Here is a 17,705-nt window from a genome sequence, read left to right on the forward strand (position 1 = left end):
AATTACAATAGCAAAAATTAAAATACAAAATTTAACAACTAAAAGTAAAATTTACCCTATTATAAACATATTTTATGGACTAACTTCCAGTACAAATCTAGTTCCAATTATTGGTCGGATGTATATGACAATATTATTTTTTTTTTTACTTAGTAGTTGTAAATAATAACAATTGATTGATCATATTTAACAATTTCTCCGAGTTGGGTCTAAAATCTTAGTGTTGATTTGTATATATTATATAATTTAGAAATAATTACATGAGAACTAGCAATGGGTCCACTGACTGATTAGGCATTGAGGCGGCCTCGTTTTAAAAAGGGCAAATTTTATTCGCAACCACGATTTTATTCTTTGCGGTCACTTTTCAATATACCTAAAATAATCTTAACAAAAAATTCAATTTTATCATTTATCTTTAATACTCAACCACCCACGTTAAGCAACCACCTAACATCGTATTTTCTTCCACCAGCAATCTTTGTAATTTCCTTTCACCCGTCATCTGTCGTAATTACTTATTACTTCATACCCACCATCAAAAATTGAAAATATATTTTCTCCTCAAGGTCACTCATTCATTTTCTCTCAGAATATCAGCAAGTCGAAGTTAACCATGGATTACTACACTCAAATGCTTACAACGAATTGGGGAGAGTTTGACGAAAAAGATAACAACTATTCAAAAAAATAACATCACACACAAGTAAATCTAAATTTTGTATGTATTAGTGTCTGTTTCTAAGGGTTTGGGAAGTTGGAAACTCTAGAGAATTCCTAATTTTCCAAATTAATGTGTAAGTAAATATTGTATGTATTAGTGGATTTTTCGAATTTCAAAATTCAAGAAACGCATGTACTTCCAAATCTCAGGGTTCGAGAAGCACGGTGTTTCCCAAATCCCGGGATTCGGGGAGTTAGGTTTCAAATTTTTAATTGGTATTTTATTTTTTTTTTTTTCTTATATCTCAAAAAAATTGATTTTGCAATTCACCAATCATTTAATATTATTTAACAGTTCACTACTAATGAAGTATGATAGATTTTTAATAAATTTTTTAAAATTATTATTTTAGTTAAAGAAAAAATATATCTAAATGTTTTCTTCTATTAAATTTTTGATACTAGAAAAACACTAATTGGATGGACTAAGAAAGTTGGAAAATAAAATGAAATTGTTATTGTAATAAAGAATTCAGAATTTGCGAGTATTAGAAAAAAACTTATAATTCGTCTTGCTTGTGAACGAAGTGGGAAGTATAAAAAGAAGAAATAAGAAAAATAAAATATAAATACATATATATATTATATACATATTGTAGCATTACATTAACGAAAATTAAAACGGAAATTATCATATTATATAATATATAAAATAGAAATTAAAATATATAATATATTATATTATATAATATATAAAATGAAAATTTATAGTGTAATGCCCCGTTTCTCGAGCCTGTTATAACTTAGGACAATTCTAGGATAATTTTTTTTTTTTTTTTCATACTACTAAAATTAAGACTAAACCATATCATTGCTCTTATACATCCCAAAATTTTTCATTCATTTATCTCCAAGGAGAATTATCATAAACATTAAATACGGAAACTAGAATCGAACCTAATATCATAACATTAATCAAAATTCAGCTCTTACATCACGAGAACATAAATTTCTGAGCATGACTTAATCATAAGTTCTCAACTAACATTAACCCTAAATAGGGTTTTACATCATCATTTCTCAAACATTTAGAATTCAAAATAGCAGAACTTAAATACATGAGCAATATAACATACGTTCAACTGATCATACAACTTATCATGCACTTTGCTAAGTGTCATTACATGCCTCATTCATCCTCGTTTTTGCTACTATCTTCACCTGGAACGTTTGAATATTCCAGGAGCAAAGCCCAGGTTAGATGATGAATCATCTAAGTAAGGATACAAAACATTCAATGCTCATGTATGTATGCAATGCACATAGCATCATAACTTTCATGTTTGGGTCGACTGCACCTTAAGATTACCCATCATTTTTTCAGTCTCCCTGCCAGATCGAGGTGTATGGGTGCACCCTTGGCAAAGTAACGGAGCCAGTACCTAATCTCAAACCCATGTAACGTATGACCGTGAATCTCATCATGCTCATATGCATATTTCATAAATTAAATATGTAAATGTAATCTACATGACATACTCACATCAAGGTATGACAACATGATAAAATCATTTACGTAAAATCAGGTTTTGAATCGAACCACTTATAAATCAAGTATTTTCATAAAACTAATTTCAATTGGGAAGTACCACTTACAAATCATTTTCATAAACTAAATCCAGTTGAATAGTATCACTTACCTTGTAAAAAGATAATTTTGCCCCTAACATAATGTTGCCTCAAAATTCGCATCGGACTTCTAATCATTCTCAATTATAAACCTTAACGTATCCTGGGCATCATAATTACTTAAAAAAATCATATTTATAATTTTCTCTAATTTTCTCAATTTCTCTTCAAAATAATTCCTAAAACAATATTCCTAAACCCCATAAATTTCCTCATAATTTTCAAAATCCATATTCTATTTATTTCTCATTTTCTCTTTGATTTTCAAGCATCTATTATCTGAAAAATTCATAATAAATACCAATCATGCATTTTTCTTCCAATTTCGTCATAAAAAATTCTAAAATATCATTCTCATATATTTAAAATTTTTCAAAAAAATTTTGAAGATAACTTACATTCCCTCGGAGTGATTCGGTATTCTTTTATATTGCGACGAAGCCTTGATTTGCGCATCCAACAACGCCTTCTACCACAAATTTTCACACAAACTACTAAACCCAACCTATAGGATTTTTCTAGGAATTTTTTTGGTATTTTTATCTCTCTCTCTATTTTTTTTCTTTCTCTTTTTCAAATCTCTTTCTCACTCTCAAATCTTTCTTTCAACATTTCTCTTTCTAATTTAAATCCTCAAACCTTTCAAGTTTCCTCTATTTATAGAAGGTTGAATTAAGTTTAAAATAATTGTAGTGACCCACTATCTTTAATTATTTTATCACTTTTCTTAACTATTTTTCATTAAATCTCACTAAAAATCCTTAATTATTTATCCACACCTTACTTTATCTCCCACATTTCTCAATTATTTCACCTATTATCTTTGATTATTTGTCCACACCTTAATTTATCTCCAACATTTCTCAATTATTTCACCCATCATCTTTAATTATTTTGTCATCTTTCTTAATTATTTTTCACTAAATCTCACTCATAATCTTTAATTATTTGTCCACACCCTACTTTGTCTCCAATATTTCTTAATTATTTCACTCATTATCTTTGATTATTTGTCCGCACCTTAATTTGTCTCCAACATTTCTCAATTATTTCACCCATCATCTTTAATTATTTTGTCATCTTTCTTAATTATTTTCCACTAAATCTCACTCATAATCTTTAATTATTTGTCCACACTCTACTTTGTCTCCAACATTTCTCAATTATTTCACTCACTATCTTTAATTATTTTGTCACCTTAATTATTTTTCACTAAATCTTCTTCTAAATAGATTATTCTTTTATTTAATTCATTAATTTTAAATCTATTTTCTTAACCTATTAATTAGCCCATTTACTTAGCCTTTTATTTTTTTCAACTTAGCCCACTAACTCTAAGCCCATTTATTTAGTCTTTATTTTTCCAATTTAGCCCACTAACTCTAAACCTATTAATTTTTTTTTCAATTATAATCTCTAATTTATGTTAAAAATATTTTATATATAAAATTAATTATTATTATTTTCAAAATATTAGGATATTACATATAGCCTCCGAACTCTAGAGTTCGAAGGCTCTTAGCCTCCGAACTCCAGAGTTCAGAGGTAGCAATCTTAATAATAATAATAATATTATTATTATTATTATTATCATAATATATATATTATATACATATTATAGTATTATATTAACTTAACTGCAAATTAAAATAGTGGAAGGTCCGTGTAAATTGAAATATGTAATATATTATATTATATAATATATAAAATAAAAATTGAAATGTATAATATATTATATTATATAATATATAAAATAGAAATTGAGAGCCTCCAAACTCCAGATTTCGGAAGCTCCCAGCACCTCCGAACTCCAAGGTTTGGAGGCGGCCAACACCTCCGAAACCTGGAGTTCGGAGGCGATCCTGCCTTCGGTTCGATGGCGGTGACCGATTCGAACCCAGGGTTCGGAGGCCGCCGCCACGGCCATCGCCTCCGAACCCAGGCGGCCACCACCTTCGTCCATCAAACCTCTCCCCTTCTAGCTTCCAAGTTCAAACATGTAAAAACTACCTATGTTATCACCAAGTGCAAAGCAAAGAGACGCGGCAGTAGCAAAGAGACGCGACAGCAGAGAAGCAACAAATGTTGTAGAGAAGGGAACGACGACGAGTGGCTGAAAAGAAGGGGACGGCGTGATGTATGGGATATATGAGGGTAATTTTGAAATATAGGTGGCTGCAACAAGTAATAATAGTAGATGTGAAGAGTAATTGTTAAATTTATTTTAATTATGGTTGCAAAGAGTAAAAAGTTGGTTGCTAATAAAATTTCTCCGTTTTAAAATGCTCACTGTAAACTGATTTGACTGCTTGAAAAGGGTAACAAAATTAAAATAAGAGTCACGTTACTAAAGTTAAAGTTAAAAGTAAATATTACCCCCATAACATATGTCGAACAGTCAGATAGGTATTGTTGAGTCATGAGTTCGATTCTTGTTCTGTATAATGAAACAGAGCCTTACACCAATGATTTACCTTTTTTGCTAAAATTGATAATACGAACGACGTAAACTGCATAAAAATGATCATTCCAACTTAAAAGTTAATGTCTTATTAACTTATAATTTGAGTTAGATTAGACAAAGAATTTCTTGAATTTTTTGAAGATAAATAGGATAAAGGAATTCAAAAAGAAGATGAATACCAAAATATTCATAATTTTAAAAATTTATCAATTAAGTCATCATCCTTAAAGTAATTCTTATTTATTAAGCTCTCAATTCCAGATAATATTTATATCTTAAGGGGATACATAAATTTAAACTAATAGGGGATTAGATTATGAGTATTTCAAATCTTCTTGATCTCCCGTCTTGACCTCCACAAAACTAGGATTAGAGAATTTATATTGATCCAGTAATTTTAATTCAATTCAATTCCAAACTCGTGAGGAATTAATTAATGGAGTCATTCCGATGCATGATCTATGAATATAATTAAAAAAATATAAAATCTAAGTTGACACATAAAAAAGTATTAAAATATATGAGTTAAATTACTTGAAAATGCATTATTGAGAGGGATAATCGAAACACTAAAAAATTTGAATGATTACACGAAAAAAAAAAAGGGATAAAAATAAGGATTTGGCCCAAAATTATCTTGTTTATTTATGATAAAAACGATGCAACATGTCCTATATATTTCTAACTCAAGTGTTGTTACAAATAGAGATGATGTGAAGGGAGAGGTAGAATATTTACATAACCAATCGGTCTCAACTAATATGATTAAAACTTGTGTGCGATGTCTATGATGACTTTTCATTTCTCTACATTTATTCTACACGTTTTAGCAAATGCATTGCCACACGATATGTGCTAAAGACTTCTCAAAGTCCACTACTAATTAAACACCTCACGCAATGTCAAGATAAGCATTCAAACAGCCAATAGAATTAATCTGGCAAAGCTGCTTCTTCATAAGCCTTCATATGTTTATCTAGTTAATCATTTCATTAATCTGTTTATATGATCAAGAGACATCAATATATATATATATATATATATATTGCGGAAAGAAAAAGTAAAGATGGAAGGTTGGTTTAAAGTAGACAACCACCGAAGAAATAAGGTTACAGGAATAACTGGTCAATGCTACTGAAAGAGGTCTTCATGGTTCCCCATTTCCGTGGCCAAAACTCATTTAAATAAGCAAGAAATTGCACTGTTTATTGACTTTATAAGCTCATCTCAAGAGGCCATTTTCCTGGTAAAGGGTTGCGATGGAAAAGCTTGCAAAAACTGCATACTGTTCTTTGCTTCTGTTTCTTTTGGCAATGGAGGTGGCTGGCAGGCCCTTGCTGGGATATCATGCTTCTGATTCGGTTTCAGATGGTTTAGATACCGTTCCAGCCAACCGCTCCTCGTTTCTGCTTCTGGGAAGAGGAGGAGAAGAAGTTTCAGAGGATTGTGAGCAGATGTATGGGTTCTTGCCATGTTCTTATAGTCCTCTAGGCCACCTCTTCCTTATTGTTTTGTACGAATACCTCTTGTACCATGGAGAGTCCTATGTTGTCTCTGGAGGGGAACGAATTTTCCAGATTCTAGGCCCTGGGGTCTTTGGCGCAAGCGCATTCCATGTCCTTGGGTCTCTGCCAGAGGCCTTAATCCTTCTTGGTATGCTCTAACCTACCTTTTTGTTTCTTCTTCCCACTCTAGTCGACACTCAGATGGGTCGATGATTAGAATTGTGCTTTTCGGTTCATTTCTCCCATTTGCAGCCCTTGTTTTGGCTTCAAAATTCATTTGGCATCCAAACTAAAATTCTGCTCTTTTGAACCACTTCTGTCTATGTTAGTTTCCCTTATCTTAACAGCAACCTTATCGATGGATATCTCTTGACTTTGGAATGACCATGTACTTGTCTCCTCTTGGTAATGGTTAGCTATTACTTGTCTTAGTAGAAAAGCCTTCGATGAAGCTCATAAAGAACAGAGGAACCAGACAATGCAAACCTGTCGAAAAGCCAGCAGTATGACTTTGTCTTCGATGACAGCCTAGTCCACGAAGCTTCCCTGACTCCCGGCTAGAGGGCATCAAACTAATATATCTATAGATACATTATCCATTAATTAAAAGGTTAAACTTGACAGATCTTAATTAATTAGTCATGGCACACAATGTGATCTGCTCTTCAGGCTTTGCTTTTTTCTAACCCCTAGTTTTCTTTGTTCAAGTGGAACCTACGCATCTTGTGGCTCAGAAGTTCAGAGTGTTAATAAGTTTTCCTATAACAATTGTATACGATTCGATTGCCTATACGAACACAAATTTAATCAACAGAGGACTTACAGATTCAATAACTCAGAGCATGAGATCTACTGACTTAAATGACAGAAAGAGCTCATATTTTCCAACTTTGGTTTTTGAAAATGTAGTGTTTTCTGATTCAGCAGCCGTCTTTGCCGTGTGGTACTTAAATTTAGTCAGAGAAATCTAACTTGATTATTGTCAGATATGGGCTGCATTGCCTAAAGTGTCTTTGAACTAGTTCTTCCAGCAGCTCGTATCTAACTTTGTTTTTCTTTTTCTCTTCGCCGCCTTCTCTCAGCATCTGGACTTCTGTATAGCAAAGAGACAGCTCAAGAGTATGTTTATACTGGGGTTGGCTTGCTGACTGGATCGACAATCCTGCTTCTCACTCTACTTTGGGGAACTTGTGTCATTCTTGGCAGTCGAAACCTCTCCACTGATTCGAAATCTAATCCTTCCATTAGTTCAAATCCCAAACTCCTATCATTTTTGACCGGTAAGCTCTCTTCTGTTCACAAGTCAAGGATACGAATTTGAAGTACTTGAGTGGACATGAAGCATAGATTGTTGCAACAAAGGGCCAGAGTAGATGTAATCTGCCCCCAATCCCTGTCCAAGTTACAAGATAGAGCATCTTCTTGTGCTTTCAAACTTTTTTAGCGTATTTGCAGGTTATGGTATAACAACTGATTTGGAGACGAGTTACACTGCAAGGATCATGGTTCTCTCATTGGTTCCATTTTTGATCATCCAGATCCCGAAAGTCTTCCAGTTGTCTTCTTCAGGCCAAAGGGTTTTCATTATGATCACGCTTGTTACTTCTGTTGCCTTCTTACTCTTGTACTTCTTCTATCAGGTACTCAACTAGACTCCATTTATCATTCTTTTGATGGCAATCCACCTGTTCTAAGACGCGCAAAAATGCAGATTTTCGAGCCATGGATCCAAAACCGAAGACTAGACTACGTGAAACACGAGCATTTAGTACTAGATATTCTAAAACATGTTCAGAGACATGCAATGGGAAGACTCCTATCTGAGGATGGTTCTCCAAACCTAATGGCTATAAGAGGGTAACTTACAGAAATATGTTTTACGATGTTTCTAAGTCGATTTCTTTTGAGCTACAAGTGTTGGATGCGCTCCATTGCAGGCTATTTGAGGAAGTAGATGAAGATGGAGACAGAATTATATCGTTTGCTGAACTAAGGCAGCTTCTTCAAGAAATCAAATACAAGAGATCACACGCGGACAAGGATAGAGTTGTAGCAGAGGTGATGAAAGAGTTTGATCTCGATGGGAACAGGAAAATTACCATCGATGAGTTTGTAAGTGGTTTCACAAAATGGCTCGATGAGACCAAACGTTCGATGGATAAACAGTATCACTCTGTAAGATCATTGAAAGATTTGTATCAGGTAGCTGGGAAATGGATATCTCATAGGAGTGTTAGCAACATTTCCACAAAAAAATTATATCCCGAATCTTTTCTCACAGATTTTGCGACCTTGGATTCAAAAGAGGAGGAAAGAACACGAGATGAAGGAGCAACTAATATCGGAAATTCTAGCACATGTTGAGAGCTCTGCAATAGGTAGATTGTTCATGGAAGATGGAAAGCCAGATATACCAGCTATCAAAAGGTCAGGCCATATCTGTTTCAATATTGCCCGTGTCAATGTGAAGCCATTTTCTTTTCCTTTCTGTGGAAATTAGGGGAATTTTCTTACTTGTGGGACAAAACGGAAATGCTTAATTAGTCCTACAATAGTCCTAATTCTATGGTCTCGTGAGAAAATAAAACTATTGGTGAGCACTGAGCAGCTCATATATATTGTTTCGACAGGTTATTTGAAAGCATTGATCTCGACAAAGATAATTCCATATCACAATCTGAGCTGAAGGAGCTCGTAGTGAACATCAAGTTCCGAAGCATGCCTCTGGATGCAGATGAAGCAGTCGAGAAACTCATGGAAGAGCTCGACGTAAGTGGAGATCAAATGATCAATGAGGAAGAATTCGTGGCCGGATGTTCAAAATGGCTCAACATAGTCAACAATCAAGCTCCAAACCCAACAACAGCCTCTGAGGAACAACTATACCAAGTTAGTAGATCCCTCATCTGATCAAACTTTCTTCACCAATGCTACAACCACTCTTGACACTAAAATTTTTGGGTTATGGCAGAGAAAATGGGAAGAAACCGACTCATTGGTCGGGGATAGAAGCACTGTTTACAGGTCCCCATGGGCTTGGATGAAGGCCATAATGCTTTTGCTGGTGGGAATTTCCATTTTAGGAGTCCTAGCTGAGCCACTCATACAGAGTGTTCAAAACTTCTCGAAATCAGCCAAAATTCCCTCTTTCTTCATCTCTTTTGTGTTGGTCCCATTGGCTACTAATGCCAGGGCTGCAATATCAGCCATCACTGCTGCAAGTCACAAGAAGCTGAGAACCACTTCTTTGACATTCTCAGAGGTCTGCTCCTAATTCCTCTTGAATCCCAACTTTATAAACATATTCACCCTCAAAGTCACGTTATACTGAAGTTCCCACAATATTTTCCCAAACAGTCTCTGACAAACTGAGGCTGCTGGTGATGCAGGTGTATGGAGGTGTGTTCATGAACAATTTGCTGGGCTTTTCTGTGCTGCTGTCACTGGTTTATTTCAGGGAATTTCCTTGGGATTTCTCTGCTGAAGTACTGATTGTTCTGATAGTCTGTGGTGTGATGGGTGTTGCTGCCAGCTTGAGCTCCAGCTTCCCCATCTGGACATCAATGGTTGCATTCCTCCTCTATCCATTATCTTTGATACTAGTCCTTGTACTCCATGATTCTGTTCAGTAACCTTGGTTACAACTCATTTTCAGATTTCATGCTGTTTGATCCAACAAGTTTTTCGTCAATTATCAGTTGTTTAATGCAACTCTCTTGTTGACTTCTTAATCTCTTGACATATCAACCTAAAAGTAACATGTAATCTTCATAGTAAGTGTCACATGTCACCCTCTCTTAGATTGTTAAAGGTATAGTTCTTGAAAACCAAGCAATAAATACCACTAGAAACTATACCTAAAGGTCACGTCATAAAAAAAATCTTAATAGAAATTAAGGGTGTCAAAAAATATCCGAAAACCGGTGAATCGGACCGAACCGTGCATTTTGGATTGATTCTATGGTTCAATGGTTAGGTTCTGGTTCTAAAAAATTAAGAACTAATATATTTGATTTGATTACTGATTTTTTTTTTTCAAACCGTGATTTAAACCGAACTGGAACCAATATTATACTTATATATATATTATAATTTTTTTGGTATAATATACACATACACATAAATAGTATTACTTTTTAGGAAACTAGCGATATTCATGAATTCTTTTATTTATAGACTTTTATGCGCTATTGCTATATTTAAATAGTCGATGTAATCTCATTTCATGAGGTAGTCTGTGAATTATTTTGTTCTATTTTAACTTCAAGATTTGAAGTATTAATGAAATTATGGGTTTATTTTAATTAACAAATTTGTTTATAATTTCATATTTTGGGAAAATATTTAAAAGCTAAATGTTAATTGGATAGAACTGAAACCAGTCCGGTGTGATGAATTGATCCTGGTTTAGTTTTATATATATAATAGTTTGATTACGATTTTTATTATTTCGAAACCGCTAAAAATGGTTCGGTTATTGGATTTTTATAGAACCAGACAAATTCGAACCGTTGACACCCTAATAGAAATCACGTTTGAATTATTTATCATAGAACTATGTAAATACTAATCTCACGAGAAAATAAAAGACAAACAATCTATGTATATTCGTTACTTTACCTTTTTTCTCATTTCTAAAATACTAAATGCTAACTTAACTGTCAGAAAATACCCTAAAAAGATAAAAATATTGTACTTGTTATAACAAAAATTAAAAGATGAATATCTTATCAAAGTTCTTAATCTCTTTACACAATAATCTAAAGATAAAACATAGTCTTTATCGTAAAGGGCAACATGTCACCCTCTCTTAGATGTTAAAGGTATAGTCAATGAAAATCAAGTAACGAATATCACTTGGAGCTATATCCAAATATCACATCACAAAAAAGAAATTTTAACAAAAATCATATTCCAATCGTCTCTAATCAGACCATATAAACACTATTCTCACTAAAAGGTAAAAGAAAAACAAGATAAGTATAGTGATTACTTTACCCTCTTGTAGTGTTCAGAGTATTAATTAGCAAGCAACGTTAGTGTCAATAAAATTGAAGCCAGACAACAAGAAATATAAATAAAGGAAAATGCTATTGGTACACCTATTTTGTATATTTTGAGCTACAAAATGGGGTATTATGACAAAAAACCTCTCATGAGACGCATAGAGGCGCGTGAGGCTCATGAAGAGGCGCAAGGTATTTTGGTCATAACAATCTTTATTCAATTTTTCAAATAAAATGAAATAAAAATTATGCCTCATCTTATTACGTCCTCTACTACCTCTGACTGTGTCCTCGAGATCTGAGCTCCCCCGACATTTTCTTGTCCATCTTACTTCCATTCCTTCATCTTTCCCCTCATCCAAACAGACCCAGTGCTTTTGCATGCCCTGTTTGCCTTGCCGCCGAAGCACATCCAAATTATCTACGTATAGAGCCATACAGTTGTTTGAATTTGATCGGTGGACCCAAAAATTTGAGAGAACAAGAGGAAGATTTTCGAAAGCAGAGACATGGCGGCTTACAGAGCCGACGACGACTACGATTACTTGTTCAAGCTGGTTCTGATTGGGGACTCGGGGGTGGGAAAATCGAATTTGCTATCGAGGTTCGCCAGGGACGAGTTCAGCCTCGAATCCAAGTCCACAATCGGCGTCGAATTCGCCACTCGGAGCATCCGGGTCGAGGACAAGATCGTCAAGGCCCAGATTTGGGACACCGCCGGCCAAGAAAGGTTTCTTCTTTCCTGCTTTCGTACCATAAATTGCCTCGGTTAGGTTTTTTGTTTGGCTGTACAGAAAATGTGTCATTTTGCGGTTTCTGAGTGCAAATTAAAAATAGTGGAATTTTTGTTTTCATATGTTTGTGCTAGTTTGGAAGTTGAATTGATTTCTTATCCTTTTTGTATGTGTTTGAAGCTCGATGTAAGAAAGGGAAGAGAAAAAAATTGTAAATTTTTGAATTTTTTCTCTCTCTCTTCCTAGCTCTGAGTTTCAAGCAAGAGAAAGTGTGTTCGTTTCATTTGCCTCTCTTTTCTTTTCAGAATCAAGGGTCACCACATTCTCTTCATTCCTCTTTTCACATACTCCCTTTCTCCTCCACAAGTTCCAAGTTCTTTAGGACTTGCATAGTCGTGTAGGTACTTACAAATGAGAAGCTTTTAGATTTTCCATTTTAATTAGTCATTATGTTGTAATGATTGCATTGGGGATTAGAATCCAGCCCTTGAAAAGCATCTTAATCCCTTCCTATTTGCTCCTTAAATGTGATAGTGTAACTCAACGAAGTACTAAAATGAAAGCATCTTGTAAAATTTAAACTGAAGATAGCCATTTAGAGTTTCAGTCTATTAGAATCCAATACCGATCCCATTTTTGTCAGTGTTGTCATTTTCTTTTCCCTCAAATACTGTTACTCCAAATGCACTCTTGTGTTTAATTCCTCGGAAGTGTTGTTGCTAAACTAGAGTTGAAAACTGGAACATCTTTTGTCAAAATGATAAAAATGATTTCTGGAAAGAACATAAAAACGCTGTGAACTATGAGAGAATAGACCTACGATATGTGTCAGTGTCATGTATGCTATGGTTGAAAGTAGATGGGAAACACAGAGCTTTCCTTGAAAACTTTGTTCCTAGGTTTGTTGCACTGGAAGTATCATTGCTTCTCGAAGCTTGGTGACAGCTACTTTGACAAACCCCTCTCTGTCTTCACTGACAAAAAAACCTCAATAGGCAGGAGTCTCACCTCTCCAGTTAAGAGCATAGCCTCTCAAATATGAAATTTTGTCTTTGTTGGTTCTCTTGCCTTAAATTTATGAAAAGCCTGAGAAATTTGGGTCTTTTGAGGAAGTCAGAATGCTGCTCAAGCATATATGTCTGAGAAAGGATATCTATACTATCTGTCAAGTGGAGTACGTATTCTAGGTTTAATCATACCTAGCAGTACTGGAAGTTTTGAAGGCTGCATGAAAGGAGCTCCGCCATTCATGTTTCCCTGGTTAAGAATTGACATTTTGACTCACTTGGGGACTAGTTCTTCATATGTCATCTTCCCTGGTTAAGAATGATGTCTTGAAGAAGCAAGGGAGAATAATACTTGTTAAAGTAGATTTTATTGTTATCATTTTCTTTATAGGTAAACTTTAATAGTTGTATAGCTGCAGAACCGGAGCATGAAATGGTGTGGGTATCATTATTATGTGCATCGTTCTTATGTCAGCAGCATCAAACTCACTTCACTGTCATTTTTAAAGATGGTACTTTGGGTATCTAAGGGTTTTACTTCAAATCAGGCTAGTGGCATTTTGATTTGTCTATATTTGGGGACTTGAGTTTAGCTATTGGCTGTCTCAAATTCCAGCCATCATCACTAAGGAGTTAAAGCATCACCTGAGAAAAGTGGCAGTTATTACTGATGGAGGATATCGATGTCGACAAGGGGGGTCAAAGGGATATTGATGTGTTTAATGTATAATGTACCAGATGATCTACCTTTGTAATGTATGGTGTTTTTTGGCATGCTTAATGTAACATGAAATTTATCCTGGTGTAATCTGAAAGTAGTACTTACATCTGGTGATGTTAAGCATACAAAAGAACTGGTAGTTTCTGTAGTTGTATGATTGTTCCATTTTGTTCTGGAAAGTAAGTCTCTTAGTCTGATGCTTAATCTAATCATTTATTTTCGTTGGCATAGATACCGTGCAATCACAAGTGCATACTACCGAGGAGCTGTTGGTGCATTGCTCGTCTATGATGTCACGCGACACATCACATTTGAGAATGTAGAGAGATGGTTAAAAGAGCTCCGAGACCACACAGACTCAAACATCGTAGTAATGCTCGTAGGCAACAAGGCAGACTTGCGTCATCTACGCGCTGTCTCCACTGAGGATGCCAAAGCCTTCGCCGAGAGAGAGAAAACCTTCTTCATGGAAACGTCTGCCCTAGAGTCTCTGAACGTAGAGAATGCATTCACAGAAGTTCTTACCGAAATATATCACATTGTCAGCAGGAAAACTCTTGATATCGGGGATGACCCCATCGGCCCTCCCAAAGGGAAAACCATCAATGTCGGGACCAAAGACAATGTCTCGGCTGCAGAAAAAGTTGGCTGTTGCTCTACCTAGCGGCCAGAGTAAAGGATATGTGACCTTCACAGAATCTAACCTTCTCTCGAGTAGGCGAGCACTCATCCATTTTAGGCCATGGGCTCTGTGTTCACTGCCTCACCTCTGTTTCAATGGTTGGGATATATGCTGGAACCTATTCAAGACTGGTTCAGTTTGGAGCCTTTGTAAAGGAATTGGCAATGAAGACTCTCCCGGTTTATTACCGTACTTAGTTCGTTTTCTTTCATCTTCCAAAGTTAGTTGGGTTGTTTCGGAATATGCTTTCTTCCATATGTAACAATTTGCTAGTTATCTTTCAACACTATATGATTGAACAGTTCTTATAGACTGTAAAGGGTAAGCTTCAACCTCCCCTTTGCCATCTGACGTTTCTATTATCTTCCCACTCAAAGTGAAGAACTGTTCTTTTGCCTAGAAAAAGAAAAAAAAAACTGTTATTTTATTTTGACTTGATCTTTTGGGAGATCAAAACAGAAACTCTTTTTGAAGTTCCGAATATAAAAAAGTAATTTTACTGTTTCACTACTCGACAATCGAGGAGGGAAAATGTTCCCAAAAGTTGTGGTTTGGAGGGCAAGTAGATACCTTTTTGATTCAGTTGATCTCCAGTTTGGTAACCAAGAAACTGCCAAGTTATTCTGTGGTCTTTCAAAGCTTTGATTGCGTCTTGCTTAGTGGCTGTCAACTTCTGCTTTTGGTGTTGGCAGTTATTATTACTGTACTGTCGCTCCTAATAGAGGTTCCAATCACAAGAAACAAAACTGGTATTACTGCTACTGTGATTGTTTGTATGGTATGGAATGGGGGCTGGCCCTACTCCAATCAATGCATCAAAGAGTGGCATGTGATGCTGCTATCAGGCTCTGTTTATATCCTCATCTCAATAGCTAGCCATAATCCTTGGAATCTGGACAAATTTTCACCAGAGAATGTATCAAAGATCAAATTCTTTTTGATTTACTGTCACCTTATTTTGATAATATTTTAATCAAACTTCATCTGGTGTTGATGTGGTCAAACCTCTCCCTCTTTTTCTCCACAAAAGGAAATGTTGGGTATAATTATGGTATCACAGCTATTAGATATCATCTTAAATACGATTACATTGAACATTTTCTCTGCTCAAAGTTAAAGAATGAAAAAGAAAAATGATAAAAGAAGGGAAAAAAATATATGCCATTGGATCCCATATAAAAATCACCCGATCACAAATATAGACAAAAGATCATAACCATGGACAGGGAAGGAAGATGAAGTTAATTAGGGTAAGTTTTCCGGATCTAAAGAGCCATGATCCCTGCAATCTGGACAAACTTTCACCAGACAATGCCTCAACTTCTTCAAACTTGTGAACCCAGAAGCTTTCTCAAGAACCTTGTTCCTAAATTCCTTCAATTTCAAGTAGTCTTCTCTGATGTCCTTGCCATCATCACCCATGAACTTGCAGTGCAAAAGGTTAAGCTCCTTCAACCAGCCCAATCTCCCATCCAGAGCAATCTCCAAAGCCCCACAAGAAGAAACACACTCGGAAAGATCAAGGATCTGAATCCTGGGAAACCCTTCAATTATGCAGGAAACCTCTCTCTCCATTACCACTGTGCCATGGATTCTGAGCTCGGTGATGTTCTTGCAGCAATCGACCAGCTGGGATATCACAAGAAACCCTAGATCTGGATTCATTCTTGCCTGGAAAAGCCTCAAATTTTTCCAGTAAAGGGCAGAGATGAAGATTGGGATCATATTCGCACAAACTTGAGGAGGCAAAACAACAGATGTGATCCTCGGAGTTCTCTCTGCTATATACAGAGTAGCAAAGTATCCCAGCCTGTGCTTGCTGGGGAAATAGATGGATACCCAGCCATGGTAGAGGTTGATGGCCAATTTGAGGAGGTGGGTGAATCTGAATCTCAGGTTCTTGTCATCAAGCCTGTCCATCAGTCTCAGATCAAGCTTGGAGTTTTGGAAGAGGGTGTCCAGGGTTGCAGAGAGCCATGACTGGCAAACAAAGGGGGGGCCAAAGAGCTGGTCCTCAACGCCCAGAAAGCTAAAGATCTTTGAGAGTATGCTAGGATTCATGTCTTGCCAAGATGGGGTCTGGACTTCTTGGTGTTGCCTCTTCATTTTGGGTTCTGTTTTCTGACTGAATAATTTTTGCAGGACTTGGGAAGATGGGTTTATGGGGGGTGTGCTATATATATAGTCTTTTAGCATGTAAGGACAAAAATGTAGTGGTTTTTGACGTTTTGTAGTCATTAAGAAATGGTTTTGACAGAGAGACGAAGTGAAGTTTTTCATCATTTGTTTAGCATATGAAGCTAGCCGACACCCGACAGACCCAAGAAAGAGATAAGGATAAGTGAATGCAGTGTACTCAGGCGGTTCTAATTGATTTAATACCACAGTACGGGATACAGAAAGGGAAGAAACGTCTGACAGAACAATATCCTACTAATAATTTCACCCCCAGCTGGTTGTGATTCTCTCTCTCGAGTAGGCAAAATAGCCATTTTGACCCCTAACTTGTCATTTCCAAAGCAGAAGCCGAATGGCCTCTCCCCCTCTCGATTCCACCCATTCGGCCTCTCAATTCGACCAAGAATCGTTAGCACGTGACTCTGAGCCAGGCTAGGAGGCCGAATTGACGGCCCTCCCTTTGAAAATCACAATCAATTGATCCTGATTCCCAAAACACTGGCAGAGTGCGCATCCTTTCACTTCGGTGACAATTAATTGAATAAATTAAATTTGTCTCAAAAATTAAATCGAGTTGACAAAATAAATAGTGAAAAAATTAAAATAATAAAGTACAAAAAGGATGTTAGTTTTTACGTTTTAATTGACTGTCGAAATTTAAATTTAACCGATAGCAGACCTGCAGTGAATGAACAAACTCAAATGCATAGAAAAGACCCAAAAAAATTTTATGTAATTCGATCAAAATAATGCCTACTCCATGACTATCCTCTAAGTATTTTGATAGAATAACAATATAGTATTATCAGTCTTCTCCCTCTTACCATGATATTATTAACCCCTATTTATAGTCAGAGATATTTACAATTGCATAAAACACAAAAATGTAGAAATTATATCATAAAGGACAATATGTCTTTATTATCTCCATAAAATCAGGAGTGGGGTTTCATATTACCAGGGATTTGGTTTGCCTCACAAAAATGAGTCCCTGCCTCTAGTTATTCAACAATTTTGTTGCTAGACGAGCTGAATAGTTTGATCGACGAACTATAT

The 17,705-nt window shown here is 35.6% G+C and overlaps 3 protein-coding genes across 4 annotated transcripts; 2 read left to right on the forward strand and 1 right to left on the reverse strand.

Moving 5' to 3' along the window:
- The first annotated feature begins 5,956 nt into the window (after positions 1-5,956).
- LOC127792149 (sodium/calcium exchanger NCL1-like) lies at positions 5,957-10,194 on the forward strand. 2 transcript variants are annotated; one of them, XM_052322542.1, is made up of 9 exons: positions 5,957-6,469; positions 7,404-7,601; positions 7,777-7,961; positions 8,033-8,178; positions 8,259-8,523; positions 8,603-8,748; positions 8,952-9,210; positions 9,293-9,583; positions 9,679-9,824. In XM_052322542.1, the coding sequence occupies exons 1-9, from the start codon at positions 6,076-6,078 to the stop codon at positions 9,691-9,693; spliced, it is 1,899 nt and encodes a 632-aa protein (XP_052178502.1). In that variant the 5' UTR covers positions 5,957-6,075; the 3' UTR covers positions 9,694-9,824. The 2 variants fall into 2 exon arrangements, with proteins under 2 accessions (XP_052178502.1, XP_052178501.1); XM_052322541.1 differs by having other exon boundaries at positions 5,958-6,469; positions 9,711-10,194.
- A 1,379-nt stretch (positions 10,195-11,573) lies between these two features.
- Positions 11,574-14,936, forward strand: LOC127792150 (ras-related protein RABA1f). The gene is made up of 2 exons (XM_052322544.1): positions 11,574-12,057; positions 14,021-14,936. Exons 1-2 carry the CDS (start codon positions 11,837-11,839, stop codon positions 14,451-14,453), a joined length of 654 nt encoding a protein of 217 aa, XP_052178504.1. The 5' UTR covers positions 11,574-11,836; the 3' UTR covers positions 14,454-14,936.
- A 780-nt stretch (positions 14,937-15,716) lies between these two features.
- Positions 15,717-16,577, reverse strand: LOC127791734 (uncharacterized). Its single transcript, XM_052321708.1, has one exon. It carries the CDS (start codon positions 16,575-16,577, stop codon positions 15,717-15,719), a length of 861 nt encoding a protein of 286 aa, XP_052177668.1.
- Between the last annotated feature and the right edge of the window lie 1,128 nt (positions 16,578-17,705).

The sequence above is a fragment of the Diospyros lotus genome, chromosome 15 (assembly GCF_014633365.1).
Source record: "Diospyros lotus cultivar Yz01 chromosome 15, ASM1463336v1, whole genome shotgun sequence".
Classification (NCBI taxonomy): domain Eukaryota; kingdom Viridiplantae; phylum Streptophyta; class Magnoliopsida; order Ericales; family Ebenaceae; genus Diospyros; species Diospyros lotus.

Coding starts and splice junctions, on each gene's coding strand:
- LOC127792149 (XM_052322541.1), top strand. CDS start 6,076: ATGGAAAAGCTTGCAAAAACTGCATACTGTTCTTTGCTTCTGTTTCTT. Junction 7,602..7,776: donor ACTCCTATCATTTTTGACCG/GTAAGCTCTCTT, acceptor GCGTATTTGCAG/GTTATGGTATAACAACTGAT. Junction 8,524..8,602: donor CATTGAAAGATTTGTATCAG/GTAGCTGGGAAA, acceptor CTTTTCTCACAG/ATTTTGCGACCTTGGATTCA.
- LOC127791734 (XM_052321708.1), bottom strand. CDS start 16,577: ATGAAGAGGCAACACCAAGAAGTCCAGACCCCATCTTGGCAAGACATG.
- LOC127792150 (XM_052322544.1), top strand. CDS start 11,837: ATGGCGGCTTACAGAGCCGACGACGACTACGATTACTTGTTCAAGCTG. Junction 12,058..14,020: donor GACACCGCCGGCCAAGAAAG/GTTTCTTCTTTC, acceptor TCGTTGGCATAG/ATACCGTGCAATCACAAGTG.